The sequence below is a fragment of the Hoplias malabaricus genome, chromosome 8 (assembly GCF_029633855.1).
Source record: "Hoplias malabaricus isolate fHopMal1 chromosome 8, fHopMal1.hap1, whole genome shotgun sequence".
Classification (NCBI taxonomy): Eukaryota; Metazoa; Chordata; class Actinopteri; order Characiformes; family Erythrinidae; genus Hoplias; species Hoplias malabaricus.
Window position 1 is genome coordinate 37,262,736 of NC_089807.1, and position 26,274 is coordinate 37,289,009.

The 26,274-nt window shown below is 38.8% G+C and overlaps 1 protein-coding gene across 1 annotated transcript; it reads right to left on the minus strand.

Annotated features, from left to right (window-relative positions):
* Positions 1-1,549: 1,549 nt before the first annotated feature.
* On the minus strand, positions 1,550-25,051 carry si:dkey-28b4.8 (sarcoplasmic/endoplasmic reticulum calcium ATPase 2). The gene is made up of 23 exons (XM_066678336.1): positions 24,677-25,051; positions 22,727-22,846; positions 22,368-22,385; positions 21,935-22,017; positions 21,585-21,689; positions 20,521-20,659; positions 18,282-18,448; positions 17,055-17,210; positions 16,531-16,672; positions 15,471-15,637; positions 14,481-14,569; positions 14,150-14,252; positions 13,463-13,594; positions 12,484-12,609; positions 11,955-12,176; positions 11,678-11,789; positions 11,348-11,589; positions 10,445-10,665; positions 9,972-10,174; positions 8,434-8,519; positions 8,176-8,309; positions 6,209-6,326; positions 1,550-3,913 (listed from the first exon to the last, which is right to left on the minus strand). The coding sequence occupies exons 2-23, from the start codon at positions 22,842-22,844 to the stop codon at positions 3,599-3,601; spliced, it is 3,198 nt and encodes a 1,065-aa protein (XP_066534433.1). The 5' UTR covers positions 22,845-22,846; positions 24,677-25,051; the 3' UTR covers positions 1,550-3,598.
* Positions 25,052-26,274: the final 1,223 nt, after the last annotated feature.

Below are 26,274 nucleotides of genomic sequence, written 5' to 3' on the forward strand. Positions count from 1 at the left end.
AGGAATAAGACTGGAGGGGTGGAAAATTCTGATGCGACAAAAGTAGCAGAAGACACGTCTCTTTCAAACATGGACCAAATGGTAAACATCCACATACTTGGAAACATGTGACTTATTAATATCAATAATGACTCATGCTCAGTACGAGAGTCTTATAAAATCTGGACCTGCTAAATATTATTAGTATTGAATTCTGTCACTGAATCTGTATCCTTCTTCTTCTCCCTTTCAAAGTGTGGACTTGCACAGAGACTGACCAACTACCAAGTCTGTGAACTTGACCTCACACCAGAAGTCAATAAAAGTATGCACTCCGCTAAAATTGAAACCATAGGCTTGGTGGACAACCTGCAGGTAAGATCCAAAAATTAAGAGAATACTTTTTCATGTAAAACTCAAGTCAGTTGGTGACCTTTTTTTTTGTGTGTGTGTGTGTGTTCTTGCAGATGAACTTTAAGAGTTGCAAAGTGTCAACTGCTCACTGTCCTTTTACATCAAACCTGTCTCTGTGGGACAAGATCAGTTTCCTGCTGGACTCGTGGTCTCAGGATATCGCAGGGTATTCAAGGACACTTCAGGGCATGTGTTCTAAGAATTCCTAAGAAGTAGTCAAAGCTATTACAATATAACTTAAGGATCTAATACATATCCATACCTAACAAATACTTCTCATCAAAGGGTAAATGGACAGAGGTAGCATAGCAAAAAACACTTTTTTCATGTCATATGTATTTTATTTATGTCAATTAATATTTTAAAATGTCATAATATGCTCTTTATTTATGTTTTTTCCTAAGTTTTGTAAAAGGATGTTGTCAGCTTTTTCTAATAACTGCAGACCTCTCTAACGTGCAATTGCTTTATAGTTTTACTTTTTGATTGTTGACTAGTAAACAGAGTTGGGATATAATTATGTTGGGCTTTCTAACACAAATGTAGTCTCTGTATTCAGTCCGTTTATCATTCTGAAAGTCAGTAAATAGAATAATGTTCGTTTTTAAAAAATTAAGACAAAACTGTGTGATATCAACTATTTGACCAGGAGGTTGGGGGCTTTATGCAGTTTATAAAAATGTTTTATGTTGTGATAGGGTCTCGATTGTCTTCTGCTCTAGCCCCGAGTCTGACTCCTGGAAATATGCCAGGAACAGGAATGTGTATGTGTGCATGAACCTGCAAACAGGGACTTAGTAAAGCCTGACTGGGTGAGCCTTGGTCCAGTTAAGTTAGCCTCTAGCCTCAGCCACAAATGCAAAAAAGGCATAGGTTTGAGTAATTGTTAAAGCATAGACTGTAAATTCTTCTGTGATGTTCTAACTTGAAATTAGGTTAGAAACACACGCTTGTAGGTAGATTATCTACTCAAAAAAAAAAAAAAAAAGTGTGAATGTGTGCAAAGGACTGGCGCCCTCTCCAGGGTGTGTTTCCATCTTGTTCCCAGTGGTTCCGGGTATGCTCTGGGTCCACAGCGACCCTGAACTGGATAAACGGTTACAATGAAAGAATACATGCTTGTAAAATGGCACACATAAGACTACTGTATTGACAGAATGTATGAATTTATTTATTGCAACAATGGTGTTGACAATTTATTAATGAACTGGGTGAGCATTCCTTCACCAATTTTACAATAAAATAAAAAAAGTTTTAAATGAACTGTTTATTTCCATTCTATGAAGCATTGTTCACATTTTTCCATTAATTAATTAGCATCTGATTGACTGCAATGGTATAAATTACATTGATAACAAAATACTAGAAAAGTCACTTACTTCCTTTTCTTTAAAAAAAAAAGTGAAAAATATGAAAATCATAGAAAGTTTTCTTTTGACAGTTTTTGCACACTGGTTTCCAATGAAAGTAACACAAAGAGTTAAACTGACCGTTGTGGGATGAAGAAGGAGGATGATTTTAAAAAAGGGAGAAGAAAAAAATAACTATTGTATTTCCTCCATTACTTTTTTCTTCCCTTTTGCAAAACCTGTGCCCTTCTATCTTTTCTGTCACATTATATCTGTCGCTACTGTCTCCTTTTCCTTTCGTCTATAAATCTTGCTAGTGCAAAAAAGAGGGAAAACAATTCTCTATAATACAGGCAATCAGGAGAACTAACTGGAGAACTAGAAGCAGTCACGATGACAAGAAGAGATAATGACTGAATAGTTGTGCAAGTTGAAGACAGTAAACAGATTTATTGTAAGTAGTAAAAAAATAAAAAGGAGTGCGAGTACGAAATGCATGGTGGTGCTTTTAGCTACTGAGTGGGCAGAATGGCTCTCGAGCAGCAACATGCCTCATCCATGGCCTGGTTTCCCAAAACACTTATCTTGCAATATCAGCAAACAACCAACGATAATCACAGTTTAACAAGTGTGTAAGGTTGCTATCATCCACTATGTAATTTTCCTGTATCTTACATCAGAGGTCACGGTGCATTAAGCATTGTTGTGTTTTTGGGATCCTCAGCTGAGACTTTTAAAACAAACCTGTCTACACTATGTCCTGTAGAACGGAATAACCCATTAGTTTTGTGTGAAACAGATTTCCAAGTTAAGAAACATATGTTTGTGGGAAAAGGTTATGTATCTAAAAGTGGCTCTGTTATATTCCAGTGTGAAAGTAAATCACAGAAATAAGAAAATCAGTGCTCTATGTCTGGAAGTGTCATAAAAGGCAGGTGAATGTATTCAAACATTTATAGAACAAAATCAACATATCTGAAGCATGCAGTGTAAGGTGAAGTCTCTATTGGACCGTCTCCTGCCGCAGACAGAAACCAAATCAAATGGTGAAACTAAAGTTTAAAACCACAAGCAGCTGACAACGTTAACAATTAACTGAAAGACAGAACTGAAACAATTACACCCAACTGTAAAGACCTACTTGGAAACTTTGTCCAATTTACTTAATCGTAATAGAAAATAACTAACTTGCCTCTGATCAATCCCCAATCTGAAGGGTGATGTAGTATTCTTCATTTAAAACCCAACAGAGTCCTTTAAAATACAAGTGAACTATTCCAAACAGTTGCAAAACAAAGTCAATATACAGTACTTTTTCAATTTTAGTGTTGAATGGTCCATTAATGTATGCTGTGTATTGCCTACGAGGTTCGTATATTATGCATTGCTCATGTAGATGTTAACCTAATGGATGGACTTTTTTAATGCCACAAGCCCCACCTCAACAGGAGTCCAAAACCACAGCAGGAGAACACATCTGAACATTTGAGAGCTTACTAATGATAATGGAGCTGAGGAATGAAGCTGAAGAGCAAACGCCAAAAAAAAAACAAACAAACACGCATACACAAATGAGGCAGGACCGAAATTGACAATTGCCTTCCCTCCTTGATTCAGTGCCTGTTCTAGCCATCCCTTTATCCCTGATTGTCCACATTCACTTCCTTTCCCCAAACTTCACTTTCATTTTCCCTTTTTTGCATGTGTATATCTTTTTTTGCTCTTTCTCTCAGCACCATATTAGCATTTTACTAACAGCCAATTCCACTCTGTCTGCAGAAATAATATTATCTCTCTCGCTCATTCTCTCTCACACTCTCATTCTCTCTTTTTTCTCATTCTCTCTCCTGCTCTCTTTATTCCCAGAAGATGTTGGTGATGTCAGAGTCTAGACTGTAGATCCAGGCTAAGAGGGGAGCGGATATTAGCACAAATGCCCAGGACACACCCTTCAGAGCTCTCCGTATCTTCCCGAGCAGACCAGTGAATGGCCCAGCGCTGCCGTGGAGACGGTGCAGTCTTGCTTCCTCTTCCTGCTCCAGGTCATTGCTGGGCTCAATGTAGTTCCTGGCCAAGAATTTGAGTGCTTCATCCATCAGGATGACCGGCAGAGACATCTTCAGGACAGTCACCCACTGAGGCCAGGACAACGGCCGAATCTGAAAAATCACCTGTGTGCATAAAGAGTAAGACATCAGGTGTTAGAGATGAATTCATAGTTCATGATTTGTTAATATCTTTCAGTGTGGGATTCTGTGAAAAGGTACACAGGCGTAACAGTGAATGTGTGATGCCCTGTGATGGGATGGTGCCCAGCCCAGGTTGTCCACCACCTGATCAGGATGAAGCAGTTACAGGATATGTACTAATGAATGAATGAATCCATGTAAATGAATCAAATGAATGATGAAACACTCCATACCCAGTGGCTGCGATTTATGTAAAAATTTTACCCAGCCTCAACAAGCTACTGTGAGTACATTCCACTAAATCACCATGAAATTAATTTTACTTGGAGTTTTTTTTTGCATGTTGGAATAACCTCAGAATCAACCCTACTTAGAAATAGACAGAAATAATACAGACCCAATTTCCAGAAACCATAGACTTTATAATTAAAGCAAGAATGAGTGGTGTGTGGGTGGTAGAGCAGGTAATGTCACAATCACACAGCTCCAGGGACCTGAAGGTTGTGGATTCAAGCACTGCTCTGGGTGAGGAGCTGGTGTGTTCTCCCCGTGTCCATGTGGGTTCTCTCCGGGTGCTCCGGTTTCCTCCCGCAGTCCAAAAACACACATCGGTAGGTGGATTGGCGACTCAAAAGTGTCCATAGGTGTGAGTGTGTGAGTTAATGTGTGTGTGTGTGTCGCCCTGTGTAGGACTGGCGCCCCCTCCAGGGTGTGTTCCTGCCTTGCGCCCAATGACTCCAACCCCACCGTGACCCTGAACTGGATAAGAAATTACAGACAATGATTGAATGAATGAATGAGTGGTTCGCTATTTTTATTTAAGTTTATTTATTTGATAGAAGTATGTGGGAATTTGCCAAATCCTCTCTGCCAATGCCAAGCAGCTTATTCTGCCATTGACAGATCCCACAAGTGTTCAATGGGGTTGAGGTCAGGACGCTGGCAGGACATTCCATCCTCTCCCATCCCAAATTCTGAAGGTAGTCTCTCTCTGAAAATCCCCGCTCTGTGGGGGTGAATGTTGTCATCTTAGAAGATAAAGTTCGGTCCCAAACTATGGGGATTTGTGGGATGGGATTGGTTGCAGAATTTCATCTCGATATCTCACTGCATTGAGATTGCCTCCAATGATGACAAGCCTAGATTTTCCAGTGAGGGAGATGTCACCCCACACCATCACACAAAATAAGCTGATTGGCATTGGCAGAGAGGATTTGGCAAATTTTTCATGGGTACAACCCATATACTCAGCTCTACTGCTCATCCCACAAATGCATGTTCCTTACAAATGTATTACCATTTAAAAGGGAAATTAACAGGCTTTCCAACGGAACAAGATTTACTGCCAAGAAGCATTGTTACAACAAAGAAATAAACACAATTTCCTTTCATTTTTGTGTTATGTTAGGCCACAGCTGGCCTCATGAACGTGTATGAACAAATCACGGAATCTTGTTTTTATGGCATTTTACAAAGTGTCCACTTTTCTGGAAAAGAGGTGTGTAAAATCAGTAAGAAAATAAAGATCTGGCAATATAAAGAGGACAAACACTAATTTCCCTATGCCTCAGGCAGTTTTGTTTTCACTCATCTGCAGTAGAGTGTGCCTTGATTGCCATTATTTAGTGCAATGAACAAGCAGTCAGTTATTTGAACAAAACCAGACAACGCTTTGTTCACAAAAAACTCATACTCATACACGAGTCATAACAACTTTATAATGATATCATACAAAGGCAGACAAGAACACATTTATATTCTAGGCATTCAGGAAGCTAACAGGGCACATTGCAGAAGATTGCACAGCACTGATAAAGATTTCTCATAAGCTTCGTAAGTCATTTTGTACTGACTGATAACTTACTCATGCTGCTCATGAACCAGAAAACTGGAACAACACTGAGGGCACATCAGGTTATTAAACATTTCAACATTTTTCATTCATTCAAAACAAAAATAATAATAAAATAAATAAAAACACCTTTCAAATTGTTAAGGTGAACAAGTATTTTTCTTGTCTTTTTTGTTGTTTTGTTTATGACACCATTTTGGTGTCTACAAGGTGAGCTGCTGAAGCTATCACATCAACTGCAGAAACTTACACCACATTTAAAGTAATTTGCATTCCATATGTAGGCCCTTTACATTTTATTTTACATTATATTCAGGGCTGCAACCACAGCCCTTTAGGACAAATTACAAATGAGTCAAATGATGACTGACTATGTCTTTGAAGTATTGTGCAATATCTTTAATAATAAACTTAAACACACTTACAGGCAGAGGGTCAACGTATAGGATGAGAAAATGTAATGCCATGGAGAGACAGATAGCTCCAACTAGCCATGGATTGGACCAGGGAGGCATCTTCAGCAGAGACTGATTCTCAGACAGGCTAAAAGACACAACATCATAACACAAAATATACAGATCAGATATAGTTTTTTTTTCAGTATCTTAGTAGAATCCATCTGATTAAAGGCTATGTATAATGTCTACATGCTACATTTGTGTTCTTCTGGGTAGCCAGCAAAATAAAGAGTGAACTCTCAGATCCCAGACACAGATTTACACACACAGCCCTAGTAAAGAAGAGGACGTTTTAGTTTCAAGGAAGGCAGAAATGATCTTGTGTGACCTTGCACTTTCTAGTCTCTAAGGTCTCTAAAAAAGATTAATTCAAGCATAGATATAAAGCTGTAGCTGTACAGAAATGAAAACTATAGGACCATGCTCAATGTATCCCATGGGAACTTTCATTTTTATAAAATAATTATCACTAAACATTAATATCACTATGTAAATGTCTTTATTTTGAGGAAAACTTAGTGTACCAAACATTCTAATTATATTTCAGACCAGAACATTTATGGGTTAAATGATTTTAGTCTCCATTTTTTGCTTGTTTAATGTAAACACTGTATACTACATATAGATATTATATACAAAAAACTTGTGTAAATTGTTAAAGCATATTATTCAATTAAGATATGAACTGTCATTACTGAACTAAAAGTTCTGAACATTTGTAATACATAAAATATATTATTTGAGATTAATAAATGAGATAATGCTTGTGGTTTAAGTCTGTGTGTCTTTTCTGTACGAGTACAGAGCTTGAAACCTCAGCCATTATGGTGCTATCACCTTTGACAGGTAATAAAACATGTAAAATGATTTATTGGCTGTTCATTTTAGCTTCCATTTATGTTCAGTAAGCAGTCACCCAGGTATTAAATAATAAGTACAAATAACACTGGACTGACATGAGGAGAGATTTACCACACAGTGTATAAGCCAACAGCACAACCTACTGAAAAAATGCAATAACAACAAGAAGCTTTTATCTCAGCAAGTTATCTTTTCCTCCACATACATGTGTCAATCTTTTGCCGGAGAGGCTTAAGCCACAATAAATTTACTTAATCTGCAATATAGCAATATACAGGGGTTGGACAATGAAACTGAAACACCTGGTTTTAGACCACAATAATTTATTAGTATGGTGTAGGGCCTCCTTCTGCGGTCAATACAGCGTCAATTCGTCTTGGGAATGACATATACAAGTCCTGCACAGTGGTCAGAGGGATTTTAAGCCATTCTTCTTGCAGGATAGTGGCCAGGTCACTACGTGATGCTGGTGGAGGAAATCGTTTCCTGACTCGCTCCTCCAAAACACCCCAAAGTGGCTCAATAATATTTAGATCTGGTGACTGTGCAGGCCATGGGAGATGTTCAACTTCACTTTCATGTTCATCAAACCAATCTTTCACCAGTCTTGCTGTGTGTATTGGTGCATTGTCGTCCTGATACATGGCACCGCCTTCAGGACACAATGTTTGAACCATTGGATGCACATGGTCTTACTGGTGCAATGTGCAATTAATGAAGATTGGCCACCAGGCTGCTCCAATTTAGCCATGAAACCTCCCACACTACAATGACAGGTGTTTCAGTTTCATTGTCCAACCCCTGTAGCTTTAAAGTTGATCAAAGTTCTTTTGCATATAAATAATATCTGTTACACCACATGAAAGCAGCTTTACCTAAAGGAGAAAAGTGTAAGGCTGCACCTTATTTTTGTGGAGCCATTATAATGTAAATATAATTTTTATCTCTCCCAACTCTCCAAATAAAGTGTTAGTGTTGGGACAGCTGCAGTGATGTTTATTCAGTTTCAATATTGGGTTTTAAAGACCAGTAAAAGGAATCACACAGACCATTCTGAGAGTTTAAGCACTTACCTGTTGAGAGCATTGCACATCTCTATGGTGACCAGCACTGACAGGGCCATAGTCATTGGATACGGAGACTCAAATACAGAACACTGAACTCCTGCAAAGTCAGCATGACCCTCACTACACTGCAAATAATGAGACTAAAAGAAAGGAAAATAATAGGTTAATATGGTTTAATTTTAAATATAAATATATCAAATATAAACGCTGTCATGTTCACATTCTTTATAAAATCATGTCATTGTGAGGCAGGCATTTTCTGACCAGTTGATAAAAGGAAAGTTTAGGTCCATCGTGCGCAGCCATAAACCACCAAGCAGCAGCACCCACTGTAGCCACTCCAACATAACCTACAGTAGGAGAGAGATTAAAATGAATTAGCAAATCTAAATATATAACATGCAAACCTGTGTAATTAAAACAAATTGTAACTGTATCATGTTCAGTTGGCTGTAGGACTGAACAGCACTGGTTACAAAAAAATATCATAATCAATTTTTAACTTTAAAGTGGCTAATTTAATACTAGTCGGCACGGTGGTGCAGCAGGTAGTGTCGCAGTCACACTGCTCCAGGGGCCTGGAAGTTGTGGGTTCGATTCCCGCTCTGGGTGACTGTCTGTGAGGAGTGTGGTGTGTTCTCCCTGTGTCTGCGTGGGTTTCCTCCGGGTGCTCCGGTTTCCTCCCACAGTCCAAAAACACACATTGGTAGGTGGATTGGCAACTCAGAAGTGTCCGTAGGTGTGTGTGTGTGTGTGCCTGCGTTGCCCTGTGAAGGACTGGCGCTCCCTCCAGGGTGTATTCCTGCCTTGCGCCCAATGATTCCAGGTAGGCTCTGGACCCACTGGGACCCTGAACTGGATAAGCGCTTACAGATAATGAATGAATGAACGAATAATTTAATACTCTAAACGTTAGCTGGTTTGGTCTGATTAAAACAGCTTCTCTGTGTTATTCATTCATTCATTCATTATCTGTAACCCTTATCCAGTTCAGGGTCGCGGTGGGTCCAGAGCCTACCTGGAATCATTGGGCGCAAGGCGAGAATACACCCTGGAGAGGGCTCTCTGTGTTATGTGTTAATAAAATTAAAAGCCATTCAATAACTGAGGATGTGAATTTCTGTAATGGTTCTGTTGAAACATAAACAATCAACAAAAAAAGAAGCTGTCTAATTTAACCAAACACAGATTGAACCGTCCATTTCTCTGTGCTGTGATGTTCTGATGCCAAGTTACAATACTTGATATATACAAACATATGACGACACACACCCGTCATAAATGTATTAGAGAACCAAGTTTATAAAAGCAGCTGTGTTCACCTCATTTAATGTCATGGTAATACCAGGGCAACTCACATCAAACAAGTCAAATCAAACAAGGCAAACGATATCGGCAAGCTCAGTTTAGAAAGGGTAGTCTGGTTCAGGGAGTTCAGGAGACTGAGACGTATCTAACATACAGAATGTGATAGATAATCTTGCGCAAAGGTTTAAAATCACTCCAGTCATGACTTTAGTTAAGTTTCAAGATATTAAGCAGATACCAACAGAAAAAACACAGTATGATTTTGCAGAGTGATTTTTCATTACATATTCAAAGAGTTCCAGTGAGGTGTTGAGGGAAAGTGTTACAATACAGCACATGAAAAACTGAGACTGTGTTTCACATCACCCTTGTTAAAACATGTCATCTTAATCAATTTACAGAAAAAGAGTTTAATTAAGTAACCAACAAGCTCCTGTCTTGTTGAATTTACCCGATTGACAGAGGACAGATTGATGTGCGCAAAGTTAACTCACAGCCAATGATGAGGTATCTGCAGAACAGCCAGCCAGAGATGAGAGGCTCTTTGGGGGATCGAGGGGGACGTGACATGATGTCCAGATCTGGGGGGTTGAAGCCGAGAGCAGTGGCTGGAAAGCCATCCGTCACCAGATTCACCCACAGCAACTGGACAGGGATCAGAGCCTCAGGCATACCCAGAGCAGCAGTCAGGAAAATACTAAGAAAACACAAAGGTAAAGTGAAAGGACAAGTTATTTCAGCATAACAACCTCTCTATCAGTAGCACAATCATACATATACAACATCACATCTGAGAAAGTAATGAAAATATATGATAAATTGATAAACAAGGCTTTATATTGCTTGCGCATTGAAATGTAAGGGTTTGGACAATGTAGGATAATTGAATAATTTACTAATTAACAAACTCTCTTTCTCTCGTTCTCCCTTCTCTCTTCCAACTTTTTCCCACCTTCCCGTCACTCACCTCACCACCTCTCCAATGTTGGAGGAGATAAGGTAGCGGATGAACTGTTTCATGTTGTTGTAAATGGCTCTGCCCTCCTCCACTGCTGCCACTATGGTGGAGAAGTTATCGTCTGCCAGGATCATCTCTGAAGCTGATTTAGCCACTGCTGTCCCTGAGCCCATTGCTATGCCAATCTCGGCTTTCTTCAGAGCAGGAGCATCATTTACCCCATCACCCGTCTGAGAGAGAGAGAGAGAGAGAGAGAGAGAGAGAGAGAGACAGACAGAGAAGAGAGAGAGCGAGAGAGAGAGAGAGAGAGACAGACAGAGAAGAGAGAGAGCGAGAGAGAGAGAGGGGGGGGGAGAAAAGGCAACTACTTACTATCAGATCCTGTGAGAGGATATAGAGGATTCCTTTTGTTGTATCTGCTTTATGTTAAAACAAATATGGTGGTCTAATACAGAACCCCTCAAATCAAAGGTAGTTAGTGTTGCTGTCACACAGCTCCAGGGACCTGGAGGTTGTGGGTTCGATTCCCGCTCCGGGTGACTGTCTGTGAGGAGTTGGTGTGTTCTCCCTGTGTCTGCGTGGGTTTCCTCCCACAGTCCAAAAACACACATTGGTAGGTGGTAGGTGTGAGTGTGTGTGTTGCCCTGTGAAGGACTGGCTCCAGGGTGTATTCCCGCCTTGCACCCAATGATTCCAGGAAGGCTCTGGACCCTAGTCTGTCCCATTCTGATCCCATTTTAAGAACAACATTTTGAAGAACAACTTACAAAATTGTTGTTGCAATGTTTATTTTACACTGGGATTTTAACTAAAGAAATCCATGTTGTTTCTTTGGTCTGTTTTATATTTCTCATAATTTGGTTTTATTTGTTTAACTGTGTCTGGGCTCTTATAGGTTAACCACAAACTCACCATAGCTGTGATATCGCTGAGGCTCTGAAGATACTCTACAATGCGGCTCTTGTGTGTGGGTTCCACACGAGCGAAACAGCGAGCAGTTCTGCATGCTTGCCGCTGAAGATGGGGGGGCAGCTCATCAAACTCTCGTCCGGTAAGACCCCCACCAAAGGGAGCACCCTCTGCTTCCTCTTCTTCTTGTTCTGTGATGATGCCAACACGCCGACAGATCGACAGTGCTGTGCCTTTATTATCACCTGCACAGAACAAAACAGATCCAAATTACAAATGAAATATTGGAACGTATTTAGCAAAGATATTGGAAATGTGTGTATTTAGACTTACCTGTAATCATGATGACCCGTATACCAGCCTGCCTGCACATGCGCACTGCATTCAGTACTTCTTTTCTGGGAGGGTCCAGCATCCCCACACAGCCCACAAATGTAAGGTCAGACTATAGAGAGATGACACCTTTATTATCTACCATTCTTGTTTTTGGACAATTTATGGCAAGATAAGTGATAACTTGGTCATATCCTGTTTCTATGGTCTTATATTTTATACAGACTTTAAAGTTACTTACTCAGTAATGCACATAGCTTCATAGTATTATGCTCACCTCATATTCTGTGAAGGCAGATGAGTTCTCCAGGTTCAGTGTCCGGGGGTCAGGAGGTGAATCTCTTGTTGCCATGGCGAGGCAGCGCAGGGTGTCCCGACCTGAACCCCACTCTCTCACTGTGCCTAAAAGCTGCTCCCTGAGGTCAGAAGTCAAAGGCACCCGAGCCCCACCCCCCACTCTTATCCAACGACAACGCTCCAGGACACTCTCTGGTGCCCCCTGTAGGACAAGAAATCAAGGGAAGGGGCCAAAGAGATAAAGAGATTAGTAGGAGTCTTATACATAAACTTATGTATACTTAAGTACTTAAAATTTTGATGCGTCTTTCTGCCAATGAAGTTGCTTCGGATGGCAACTGAAGTTGCTTCAGCTTGAATAGTGTGGAGGTGTTGAACACTGGCATTTGATTGGTTAATCTGCCATGGCCCTTTGTATCTGCTCATGTGTTCATCTCTTAAATTAATTTAAATATGAAAGAAAATCAAGAGATACAGGTTGAAATGATGAAGATGCACAGCAAACAGACCTTGACAAACATCTTGTTTCCTGTAGATGAGCGGGTAAGTTTGTTTGGAGAGCAGAAGACAGACATGGACTTCCTGTCTCGAGAAAACTCAAGAGTCAACTCCTTCCTCATCAGCTGCTTTATCACCTGAAAACAAAAAAGAGAGGATTTGTGATTCATAAGTAATAATCTAACTTTATCAACACTTCTCAGTATTGCTCCTATGAATAGCGCAATCAAATCCTCAAATAAATGTACCTGTCTAGTGAGCATAAAGATTTTTCAGAAGAGAAAAGACTCTTATAGCAGTAAAAGCTACTGGTTTCCATTTTTCTTTTCAGAAAAAAATATAGCTTATGTGGGGTCCACAAAGTCTGACATGTACTATACTGAAAATCTTTACTGAATGAATCTCTTTATATTCACTCACATACATAAAAGATTTTACATTCACATTTTGTTTTCAGAAAGCAAAGCACAATATAGGGTAGCCTAAAAGAAGAAAGCTCATTTAAGCACATAGTAAAAAAAAGAAGTCTATTTAAGAGACAGAATAACTGAAGACTAGAAATGGTCATGTCCCCCATGGTCATGGCATAAAAAAAAAACAATCAAACATGACAAATGGGCCTTGAAAAAGTGTACAAAATGGTTGCTTTAAGGGGGATATATAATACAATTTTTCTACTAATTAAAACAGTAATATGCTTTGGTCAATAAACCACAAGAATCGAACATTACAGCACTCTGTAATGATTCTCACCCTGTGTAAACAACTTATCTTTCCCTCTTCTCTTGTTGTGTCTGTTGTGCACAGAGTTGAACTCCACCTTTGTGCTCTCATATAAAAGCAAGCCCAATGCTACCCCAAAGAGGGAGCAGGACAATTTAAATGAGTCCCCTCCTCTCCGGATTCCGAAATGAATGTGCAGATGGACTGGACAAGTAATTTTTTTCATTCATTTTCATTTCAATATCCCGTTTATATATTTAGACTCACCGAGCAGCAGGCTGTGGCTCTCTCTACAGGGGTCAGGCTCCTCAGGTCTGTGTCAAACACATTCATCTTCTCCACCAGGCAGCACAAAGCCGTTTCTGTAGCCTCACCCACCTTCTCAAACACACCTTTACTCTGGATTGTGTCGTGTGGCGAAAGGACAAGTCAGAATGGAGAGAATCCCACACAGTATGATCATCAGTAACAAAAGTTGATCACTACATTTATTACCAGATATAATAATAATTATCTCCTAAAATTTAATCAAGCACATTTTAGAGGCTTCCCTAGTATATTATACTAGTATATTTGCTTGTTTGTAGAAAGAATTAGACAATTTGTTACTTTATAATGCCTTTTATGCCTTTCAAAAATTCAATTTCTTGATCCTTGTATTCTATAAAGATTGCGATACACAATAAAGCATGACACATTGATTTAAAAAATTGTTTCAATTTGAATTATTTCTTTAAAAAGCACCTTTGTGAAATGTAAATAATAAGAAATGTTATTGAGTCATTTAATCATAAACTATGCTCATTGTGTTCAACTGTCTGAAGCATATGTCAGTGTTTATCTGCTTTAGTCCCACTGGTAATCCTCAGTGGAGCATAAAACATTCCCTTTTGGATTGCTTATTTGCCAGTATTGCATCAGTACATGTGTATATGCATGGGCATACAAACATACCTCATTGTAGTCCAGAGAAGAATCATTACACAGTGCACAGATGGTGGCCATTTCCACCAGTGAATCATACTGACTACAGTGCACCACTACACCATCCTTATACCTGAGAATAGAGAGAAAATGAACGAGAGAGAGAGAGCACAGATTAGAAGGTAGTTGGTCTTTTCCATGGAAAGGTAGAGAGAAAAAAAATGTGTGAATTCATGATTAGAGATGTTAGAAATGTTACCTCATAGGAAGTTCAATGATCCAGGTGTACTTAATCAGTTTTACTGCAGTTAGTCATATTTTGTATGTGTATGTGTTTTAAGTAGATGTTAAAATGACTCACACTTCCCCTTCGGGGGCATAAGTAGATCCAGTCACTGTAAACTCATTCAGAACACACCTTTCGCCCGCAACAAGATCCACTACAAACATCTACACACACATGCATGCATGCAAACAAACAACAGACACAGTTATAGATATTTAGATTCATTAGAGTTATGACAGAAAAAATAGCATTATTATATATTAATGTTGTTCCATCTACAACCTTGTGAAGAGGACTGTTCACAGACTGATCATTACTAAGAAGCATGCAACTGTTAGTCAGAAAAAGGCCACTATACAAGAGATAAAAAAGCTAAACATGTTTCTTAAATCTTCACAGCCTTTGGAAGAGTTATTCTACAGGCAATGTAATTACTGAATAATAAGCATTACATAACCAGTTTAGTTAAACACTTACATTCTCACAATTTCCACTTACTTTGTCTGTAGCAAATTATCTAAGACAAATCTGCTGCCAAATTTAGGTTCTTTAGTTCATCTGAGTTATGATGCTAATGCTAAAAAACATCCCTAAAACCTCTCAAAAATGTCTAAACATATTCAGCTTTGTTACAGTTAAACCACTTAAAGTAAAATCACTTAAAGTGGTTTAGGGTGCTCTATTACATACTGTAAACTATAAAACCAATAAGATCTTGGTCAGCTTTTAGCATCAAGCAGCCATATTATACACTGTACTTTCCTGTTCACTAATTCATAAATCTGAAGTAGCTCCTTACAGTGTTCAGCTGCAATGATATTTTGTTCACTTTTTTTTGTCTCACAAAGTCACAGCATTTCCTACACCACATCAACAAATTGGTGAGATCTTGACCCTCAAGATTAAACATGTGTTAGCTAATCAGTTCCATCTGGGGTAAGTGAGAAATTGTATTAATTTGAGTTTTGGCCAAATCATTCAAGATGCAATAAATCTGGCAATTCATTTAAATGGTTGAACTTACAGTTACAGTGTACTAAGTTAGCAAAGTATTTTTTTTCTCACCCTGCAGACAGACATTTGGTTGGTGGTCAGGGTGCCTGTCTTGTCAGAACAGATGACTGAAGTGCAGCCCAGTGTCTCCACAGAAGGCAGAGAGCGGACGATGGCATTTTTCCTCGCCATTCGCCGTGTGCCCAGTGCCAGACACGTGGTAATGACAGCAGGAAGACCTACAGGACAGAGAAGAGAGTGAGTGAGGAAATTGAGAAATTAAAACATATTTTAATGTACTGACATTTGCATATGTATGTATGTGTTTTCTAGGGGGGAAGTATCACATTTACCAATTCAGAATGCACAACCAAAGAAGAGGAAACCTATCTCTGCATCTACATTACAGCAGGTGATAGAGCAACAGGCCACCAGGTCAGGTTAGAAACACCAATAGGGCACAAGCAACAAACTGACTTCTTTCATTAAAATATTTTATAATTGAGTTATGACGCATGAGGGACAATCTAAATGTAGTAGACACGGGTTGTTTTGGGTCCCCAATATCTACTGGCAATTCATTGTTGTCCCTTTTCTATTGTATTTGCTTGATCTTGTAAAGAACTTGGAGCTGCATTTTAATGTAAAATATTTGCTATAATATTTATTTTATATTTTATATTATTTAAATAATATTTTTAATTTATTATTTGCAATAATATTATGCAGGGAATATCAACAAGCACTTACAAACACAAAACCTAAATTTTAATAATATAAATAATAGTAAATACATTACATTTTCTTAGCTATATATAATATATATCTTACTGTATTCCATAGGTCTGTAAGAAGCCAGAGAGACAACGATAGTGCTATGAATAGTCAGGTATCAGGATTTATCAGTGGATTTGTTTACTTACTCGGTTGTTGAGAACATATAAAACATTCTGTTTTCCATGATGAGACGCTAAAAAACCTCATGAGCTAATAGGCATTTCAAGTTATAATAAAATAATATTTAATAATGGCTAAAGTAAAAAGGTATATTTGGAACTTCTTTCAAGGATGCTGTTTGTCCAATCAAATACAGCAAACAGGTCTAAAACATCAGAGAATAAAGATGCCTTACCTTCTGGGATGGCGGCAACAGCCAGAGCCACAGCGATCTTAAAGTAGTACACAGCTCCTCTCAGCCAGCTACCTCCATGCACAGGATCACTGAAGTGGCCAATGTTAATGCCCCATACTGCCACACAGATCACTGTGATCACCTGCAAGGAGAGAGAGAGAGAGAGAGAGAGAGAGAGAGAGAGAGAGAGAGAGAGAGTGAGAAACTGAACAACTGTGTTCATTCAAACAGCAAAAGCTAAAGTTAAAATTATTCAATTTATTAAATATGAAGTTACATAATTACATTCAGCTAAACTCATGAGACCAAATGAGACAGAAAAAAATAAGTGTGTGGGTGTTCATGGAGTGTGTACAAGGTTGGTGTATAAAAGAGAAAGGCAAACATTTGTCGTAGTAAAAATGCTTGAAAAATTACTTACATCTACAAACAATGTGTAAACAAAGAAGGGATAAAAGATAGTATGCTGATATTAGTGTGACAGGATGAAAAGGAGAATTATGAGGATGAAGTGAGCACACTACCTTTGAGAGCTGCTCCCCAAACTGGTCTAGTTTCTGCTGTAAAGGAGTTCTTTCCGGGTCTGTAGCTGCCATCTCATCCCTGATTTTACCGATTTCTGTCTGTACACCAGTGGCTACTACAACACCTATTGCTCTTCCAGCAGCGATGTTTGTGCCCTGCACAAAGACATACACACAAAGCCTGGGATCAAATAGCTAATAGAGTTGTATAAAATAACTTTGCCATACATGCAAAGTTAACACAATCAAAACTGGCTAGGGTTTCTTTAACTCATCCATGTTACAGCAAGGGCATGTCCACATTGTCCACAGTGCATTATTCTATCACTGTATTTTTAAAAAATGCAGAGCACAATCATAAAGCACAATTAATGTATGACTGAATTATTTCAAAATGATGATTTGTAAAAAACATTTTTGAATTTGGAATATCACATATGGTTTAAATATCAAGTACAAGCAACAATAGCACTGAAAATTCAGATTAAATAACAGAATTTTTTGCCATAGTACCCCTTTATGCAGATAAAGTTATTATCCTTAAAGGTTTGCTTTGTCTACTTTCACAGTGCTGGTGGTCTGGATACATTCTTACTACTGTCCCTGCTGTTTTCCTTATATGACTTGATAGAGCCATTAGAGCACCTCAGCTGGAGTGAGGTAATGGAGGCTTTGTAGACTTGTGCGTGTGCGTATGTGTGCGTGAGTGTTTACATGTGGTCTTTGAGGGTGTTGCACCCTGGTCATTATCCATATGAGAGCTCAAAGTGCTTGTGACGTAATTGCTCGGCCCATGTGGGAGCAAACAATACGTCTGATGTTTTATTCAGCACACTAGGCCAGATACTCACACACACACACACACACATTTGGGCATGAGCACATAAACACATCACCAACACACTAACAAATTCCAGTCAAATCATATCTAATCCATGCACACTCACATAGTCAAATACATGATCTTATGAAAATATGTTATCGTTTGCTTTTTTATTCAAAATAATGTCTATTTATTGCCTATTATTTTAACATATTGAATATACAGGCCACCTTTCTTGTTTTCTCAAACATGAAAGAATAAAGATTTCTCTTGAGAAACCTGAAATTAATTTTCACTGGGGAAATGAACAAAACATTAAATCTAACCAAGTGGTGACAAAGTATGTCTTTATTACTGTAGTAATAGCATTTCATTTTGTGGATCAGTTTCATGTTCACACTTACAGAGAAGAGCATGTTTTTCTTGTCCTGATTGACAGCCCGAGGGTCAGGTACAGGGTCCGTGTGCTTGAGAACAGAGACAGACTCCCCCGTTAGAATAGACTGGTCCACTCTTAGAGTAGTGGAGCGAATGGAGGTCAGCCTAATGTCTGCTGGAACCTTGTCACCCACTGTAGAAAAAGGGGGTTAAGAGGTCAGAAAGCAGCTCAGTCTTCTGTTCTTCAGTCAAAATAACACAAATTACTAAAGACTTAGATTTAATGTCTTACATCAAATACTGCGGGCAAGCACTTCTTCTATCACTGTATAAAAAAATGCACCCAGGCTTCCTTCTAATTTTGGATGTGCCCAGATTTTTTTTCAAAGCTCAATCAGAACACTAATCTTGTCAGTAAACACGTATTGTTTACAGTTATAGAAAATTTGTTGCACACACTGATTTAAGACCTTAAATCTGCCTTGACAAAATGTGAACTTTAAGGTATTGGTCACATTTATAATTCCAGTTATTTATCAGTCTATTGCTCTTTTCTGAGTACATCATCACGTCTGACATCTACAAACTGCATCGTAAACATCGTAACAGAATAAAGTACAGCACTGTAGTGTACCATTGGTTATTATTATAATTTTTTTAATAGGAGGCATGCCATGTCATATATAATTGAAGATCTTTTTTCGGACTGGTCCCAGAAATCCATTAGAGGGCAGCAATGGTTAATGTTTATTTACTTGAGCGCGTATGTGTTAACAGATTGAACGTAATAAAGCTAATCTTCATCATTAGCATCTTTAGACTTTAATTATTTGAATTATTACTTGAAAGTGACAATAAACAAAATAAAACCCACTGAAATGTCCACCTGAATTTTTACTATTATCTGAATATTAATTATTAATACTGCAGTTCTCAGCTAAAATGTATTTGGTTATTTATAGTCGCTTTTGCCTCTGCCTTAAATGGTTAAACATGCTTGTTATGGATACCATTCTGCAGCTGTTATATAGAAGAACATGTTCATAAATTTCCAGCTAACTGGGAACAGCCAGACTTACAAATGTCTTATGTGTAATTATTACCTTATGTTAATTATATTGGGCAAGAATGGACACATTGTCATAAAAACAATGCAACAAGCAAAATGTATGTTACACCATTTGGGGGACTGTAATAAAACCGAAGCCTGAAGGGGAATCTAGCATATGCAAAATAATTCTGTGAAATACAACAGAGGCAGTAATGGGTAACAGGTGGAAGATTACAGGCTAACTACCTAAGGCCTTTTACCTAGTCCTTGAAAAGCCATTCATACAGCTATGCATTGATTACGTATTCAGCTTTCTACATAGCTCCTAGGTCCTGTAACTGCTTTGTAAATAATATTCAAAGAAGGAAACCTCCCTACAATGAAAATGTTCCTGATGCCAGACTGCACATTTCTCTTGAGTTCCGAATACTAGGGTTTGAGGTTCACCTCTAAAGCCTATCACCTCCCAAATCTTTTAACAGACACAACATGCTGTAGGTCGAGTGTTGTCTTGGTCTGAACGTTTTGTGGTATTTAAAGCACAGTTGTCCCCACACTGTAGATATCACTGAGGAATGTGTAGCTGTATTCGGGGCACTGTACCACGCATAAAAGGATGTCAACCTTATTTTTATTAATGACCTTTGGGAGTCCTGGAATAGAACCTCGAGCAGTATGCCAAGAGAATTAGAAGACTCTGCCTTAACCCTTTTTGCTTAAATTGGCAATGAAGCTATAAGGAAATTGAGTTTCCATTTCACTCTTAGATCCATTTCTTTACTTTTTAAATATTATTGTATAACATGCGTCTCCGGACAGAAATCTTCTCTAGTCAAATAAGCAAGCCCTCTTGTGGGAATGATTGACCACTTCCTTGAGAAAATTTTCTTTTTTTTTTCTCCAGCGGTGTATTTGTAGATTGTAGATGGAGAGTTGTGATTGTAGCGATCCTAAGCAGAGAGTTCTGATAGGCCTTTACAAACAAACAATAGGCCAGATCGCGTCAGAGCTGGAATGCCTTCCAGCTGTGTTTGACATGTCTGTTGGATATGAGAGGCCTTATTTTTCTGCAGAGGTTTTCACAGCGCCATGTATTTCTTCACCAATTTATATTTACCTTCAAACGCTTGACATTCTCTAAGCTACAGATGAATAGGTGCCAAATTAAGTCTACAAGCCTGAATAGGTCTAGTAGTTGTTTGTTTTTTGCTTACCTGCCACTTCCACTATGTCTCCAGGCACAATATCTCTTGCTCGAACCCTTTGTACACTCTTCCTGTCCTGTCTGTACACCTTCCCCATCTCTGGCTCGTATTCTTTCAGTGCCTCAATAGCATTTTCTGCATTACGCTCCTAGAAACACACACAGAGGCTGTGTATACAAATAAACATACTCAAGGATGGATGAGAGAGTGACATACTGGAAACCTGTCAGTATAGAAATGTTTCATTAAATACTAAACATGATTTATCAGAAACTGATTACAATTTTCTGTGACTATTTCCTTTAACAAGTAAATTAAAATGCCCACAAAATGATCCCCCACAACATAACCATAGCCATGGGTCCCCAACACTGTTACAATCAAGCATCCTTGCCTATACCATTCTCTTGGTGCTTGCAACACAGGCACTCACCCACTTGCTGATAAGATGGAAAAGGATGACAGTATATTTTAGCATATCTCAGCAGACTACTGCCTATGGTCTTTGTAGTCAGAACAGTATGTACTACACTCCTATATTATAGACACAATCTAGCCATTCCTTCCACTGACATTGCTGTTTTTTCTTACAACTCTATTTGATTCTGTTTACTGATGCCTTTCCTTTATACATACTCCCAATGCCCAATGCCACTTTCTCCAATGTTCCTATTGAAATACAAGACAGCTCTTGCCATCCATGCACCTATTATGAATCCTCTTTCAAAATCACAAATCTTTTCACCAAGTGTGGATGTGGATGATTAATACCTTAACTATAAGATGCAATGGAACTGTATTAAAGTACTTTCTCTCTAATTATTATTAAAGTAATTTATTTACATTTTCCCTAATTTGTTAATTAAAAATCCCTGTTTTGAAGAATATAAAAAAATTAGTGTTTCTAACAAATATATTGTGCATTTGTTTTGCTTCATTTTGGTTATTTTTCAAAACTTACATACCAATTAATCACAAAAATAAAAAAAATAAATAAAAACACCCTCTATTGTTTATTGTAATTTCTATTTCATAAGTATTTATACTTATGAAATATTTATGTGCGTGCTTACCTGCCATACCCCGACAATGGCATTGGCAATAAGGATGAGGAGAATGACAAAAGGCTCAACAAAGGCTGTGATGGTGCCCTCACCCTCCTCAAACCAGGCCAGGGTCTGTGACATAGACACACAATATAATCACCATTAGGCCTTCAACATAATATCACAAAATTAGCAAAATCAGCAGCAACGGAAGTGAATTATGGGCAGTTTTTCAATCGGATGATTATATAATAATAACAATGTAGGTTTGAGATGTGTGCATTAGATACATGGGATGTGAGCGGAGATAACTGCAGCCATTTAGCTCTGCAGTTTTGTGTGTTTTAAGTTAAGGGCTGTCTCTCATTAGTGCTTACAAAGGAAATACAGGCCGCGAGAAGGAGAATCCGCACGAGCAGATCCTCAAACTGCTCCAGCACCAGTTCCCATAGCGACTTTCCTGCAAATACAAACACAGAGACAACGCTACAGCGAGGCCAACGCTGTTACACCAATATCAACAACAGTCCCCTCTCTCGGCATAAGAAGTATACAGAGCAGGCCCTTTGTAAACACATCTCCAAACCACTACATCATGTTCATTCAGATTCATGCAGGCCACACAGCAACAGAATCCCCCACCAATCCCCTTCTCAAGGGGACCTAATAATAACCTTAATTAGCCAGACAAGACAAGTAGCATCTCCCATAGAACAGAGGAAAGCCAGGGAGGCAGGCTTTTCACAGACAGAATGATGAAAGCACTGCTAATCATTACAAAGACTCAGAGCAGAGGGCTGTGTTTCTTACCTTCTTCTGCTGGTAGTTCTGCATGACAAATTGCAACAAAAGGCAAAAAAAATTGAGTTAACACAGATTTAACACAGATTTAAAGATTTTTAATATGTTTGCTAAGTTAACACAGATTTCTGTTCGCATCACATAAATCGTTATAATCATTTTAGAATTTGTGTTGTAAAACAAGGTGAAAACCAATCAATATTTCCAATAATAGGTCTTATATAAAAATGCCAAACAAAAGGTGTGCATAAAGGTCAGTATCATTTTTATGCGGCTGTAACTATAGTTAAGGCTGCACATTTGTTTTTTTTTAACAAGAGCAATATAAATATATGATATGAGATATATTATCAACAATCATGCTGTACCATTGGGACCCCATCGCTCTCTGTTTTTCCTCAGCTGCTCACTACTCAAGCCTGTGGATTCATTCACCCCAAAATACCCCAGCACCTCCTCGACCGTCTTGGTATGGGCATTGTCCATCCCTGAGAAAAAAAAAGAAATCCTTAGCCACAGCACATGTTTTTATATATGTACTGACAATTTAATGATGTAACAGAGCATAACAATATACTATTAGGAGTCCTCTCCAAGGACTTTCTCAAACATCCTGTACAAAGCGTCCTTGTGTTTATGTGTGAGGATTGTGTACTATTCAATACATTATATTAGATGGTTAAGTATATTTGTGATTGATTTATCTGCCTCTGCATTTACCGATGATAGGAACCTTCAGTTTTTTAAAACATCAGAGAACAAATTGCATCTATTTCAATTCAAGAAATGCAATATCTTTTTTCAACATTCAGTGTGTTCACCCTGTGACAGGCCTAAGCTTCATTCCCCAATATCTGATATTCAGTCTTAGAATTTGGTTGTAATTTCAGCCATAATCCATTCATTTATATTATGAGTTGTGGTGGGTCCAGAGCCTACATGTAATCATCTAATGCATGGCAGGAACACACCCTAGACAGGATGCCATTCCATCACATCAGAGGGCATCACCCATTCACCCACACACTCAAACCTTTGAACAGTTTCACACAGCCAATCAATCTAATAGAATGGATCTTTGTATAGTGGGGGGATAACAGAGTACCTGGAGGAAACCCACGCAGACACAAGGAAAACACACAGATAGTGATCCAAGTCAAGAATCAAATCCAGGACCTCAAGACCATGAAGCTGTGTAGCAGCGACACTGCCATTTGTCCCCACCCCCACCCCACATGATGCAATTACTCCCCCCAATAAACATTTAGTGATGTTGAAGTGTAGGATTTGTTTGACTGGCAGGTTTTCTTTTTCTTTTTTTTTTTTATTGATTCTTGATAGCTAAATGTCCTTTCAGACAGTTAGACCATCCTTACAATGTAAATCTTTACAATGCACTTCTCATGCACCTGTTACCTCTCACTGAGGCAGGTTCAGCAGGCTTTTTAGCTGAACTGAATGAAAAATCCTTCTTCATGATTTTAGAAATATTCAACAAAGAGCATCTGAGCAGATGTTCATTATTTAAAGGAAAGCAGCACAAAACGTTGCTGAACTGAGAGTGTGACCTTATTATTAATGTCATTGTAGTTGCTCCTAGCAAAGCAAAGCATTTTGCAGCTGGCATAAATGAGCATTGCATCAGACAGAGTCAGGTGACACTAAAAACGTAAATATTGGCCTGATAAGAGTGGACCAGAATCAGCTGAGATTGCGGTCATGTTCATAAGCTGCTTTTTGGAGGATAATAATACTAAGACTTATAATAATGGTAATAAATGTCATGTAAATTTTCTAACGTGTTTTCATCCTCATTTTTGCTGGGTCTAATGGTCTAACGTATAAAACTGAGCTTGGTTTCTTATTTCAATATTTCATTCCACCTTAAATGCTGCAGCAGCTACATTGTAGAACCTGTGGTGTCTCAACAATTAACGTTAAATACAAACTCACAATACTCAGCTTTTACTGATTCCACCTTTTGCCTTTATAACAGCCGCCATTCTTTAATTTTCGGTAACGTTAGACATGTTTCTGTTTTTTAAGCCATTTTTCAGGGACACTGTTCCACATAGCCAAATTGACGCGTTTGAGAACGGTTGGCTTTCTTCTTTCTCCCTACACCGCTACACAAGCAACGGAAACGCATTCAGTGATGTGACAGCACAAAGCTGGCTGGCTTCATAGCAGAATGTTTCGTTCCACCTTAAACGGTGCGGCAGTTGCGGTTGCTGATGCGGCATTTAAGGTGGAATGGAAGATTCGAATGGGATTCGCTGTCAAATAAGGAGCCAACTCCAGCAGAAAAGTCTACTCACCAGTTCACTTATTCTCCCGGTCTCCAGTACACTACTGTTAACAAATCTGCGGTGAGTCGAAGACGCCAAACCTCAGTATTATGGACCTAAAACCAAGAAAATACGAAGGTTGTGCGGTAGCAGATTAAACGACGAGTTCGGCAGCAACGACCAAGCTTTATTCACAGTTATATTCCAAAATGATAATTCTGCATCATCCAGTGAATTATAGGGGGTCCACAGGCGCCCACATTTCCTCCAGGGCTTGGTCACTAAAGCCCTTTGAATGCTGATTTCCCAACGTTATTTAAACCGCACAGACCGGCGCTGTCTTCTAATCCTCCCCGCTATCTCCTGTCTAAATAAGCTTTGCTTTATTTCATACTAGGCCACGGACTGGCGTTACTAGCATCAGCTTCTGGCGCAGAGGTCCAACAGCCAATGAGAGGAGCATAATTCAGATTGAAAGGTGTAAGAACCAATCGCTTAACCGCGTTTTCCGTAGACCTGCCTCCCTGTTGTTTGCTGCAGGAGGGTGGGACGCCAGTTTGCAGCGCCTAACCAGTAGCCACGCTGTGCGTCTGTAGCTGTCACATTGATTGACTTCTGTTTGAACCATTTAGAGACGACGTTTATTTTTATTAGCACCTTAAACTGCCAATGAAAAACGTACAATAAAGGCGTGCCATATACAGTAATTTGCAAAAATCGGAGACCACCCATTTTTTTTATTTAATTTCCATTGTCAGGTGTGAAAATATTAAGTACTGTTTTTTAAATTTTTGAATTTTGCATGGTCGTTAGAAGTTCAATTTTGGTATGTTCTCCCTGTGTCAGTGTGGGTTTCCTCTTTGTATTCCAGTTTCATACCACAGCCTAAACATACATATCGGCTCTGACTACATGAATTGCTATGCTAAATTTGTGTCTGTGACTGGGTGAGTCGGTGATATCTGTGGTGGTGTCCTGTACAGTGTTTTTAAATCTCCTGCACCCAATTCTTACAGGTAGGCTCCAGAACCACGCCTGATCAAGATGCAGCAGTTACAGAAGATGCTTAAAACATAATATTTTCAGGTGTATACCAGAGTCAGGAATATTTGAAACTCTCCAGTGGCCTGTAATCTGTGTGTGTCTATATATGCCTTGAACTGCTAAATGACAAGTTAATTGTGACAGGGAGATTGTGCCTACAGGTGAAACTGACAGATCATTTTTTTAACTCAATCTGCCTGGGACTCTGTAAATATGAAGCACATGGTGCTGTACATAATCTGACAAAACCCAGGGCTGACACTGAGGTCTGTACGTGGGGGGTGGGTACAGAGGGATGCCTCAAGGCAAAAGTGACCTAATTAGGCAGCCAGAATTATCTGTCCTTATATCTGTTCCTAATTATTAACTCACCCCCCCTAAAGATGTCATTCTTGTATAAACATGAGCCTATATTTTTCTGAGCATAGCACTCACTTTGGATGTTCTACTGAATGTGGGTGACAAATTTTGTTAAAAAATGTTGTTTTATGAGCGAGTCAGATAAATACCTTGGATACTATATGGGTGCTGTCCCTTTTGTTTGTATTTAAACACTTGTATCAGTAGTGGGTGCTCCTTAATGC

Excerpts from the sequence above, each read along its gene's own strand:
- si:dkey-28b4.8 (XM_066678336.1), bottom strand. The coding sequence starts at position 22,844 with ATGGACAATGCCCATACCAAGACGGTCGAGGAGGTGCTGGGGTATTTT. Across the intron at positions 6,327-8,175 it reads ATGTGCAATGCTCTCAACAG|CCTGTCTGAGAATCAGTCTC; the intron begins GTAAGTGCTTAA and ends TGTGTCTTTTAG. Across the intron at positions 3,914-6,208 it reads TATACGTTGACCCTCTGCCT|GTGATTTTTCAGATTCGGCC; the intron begins GTAAGTGTGTTT and ends TTATGCACACAG.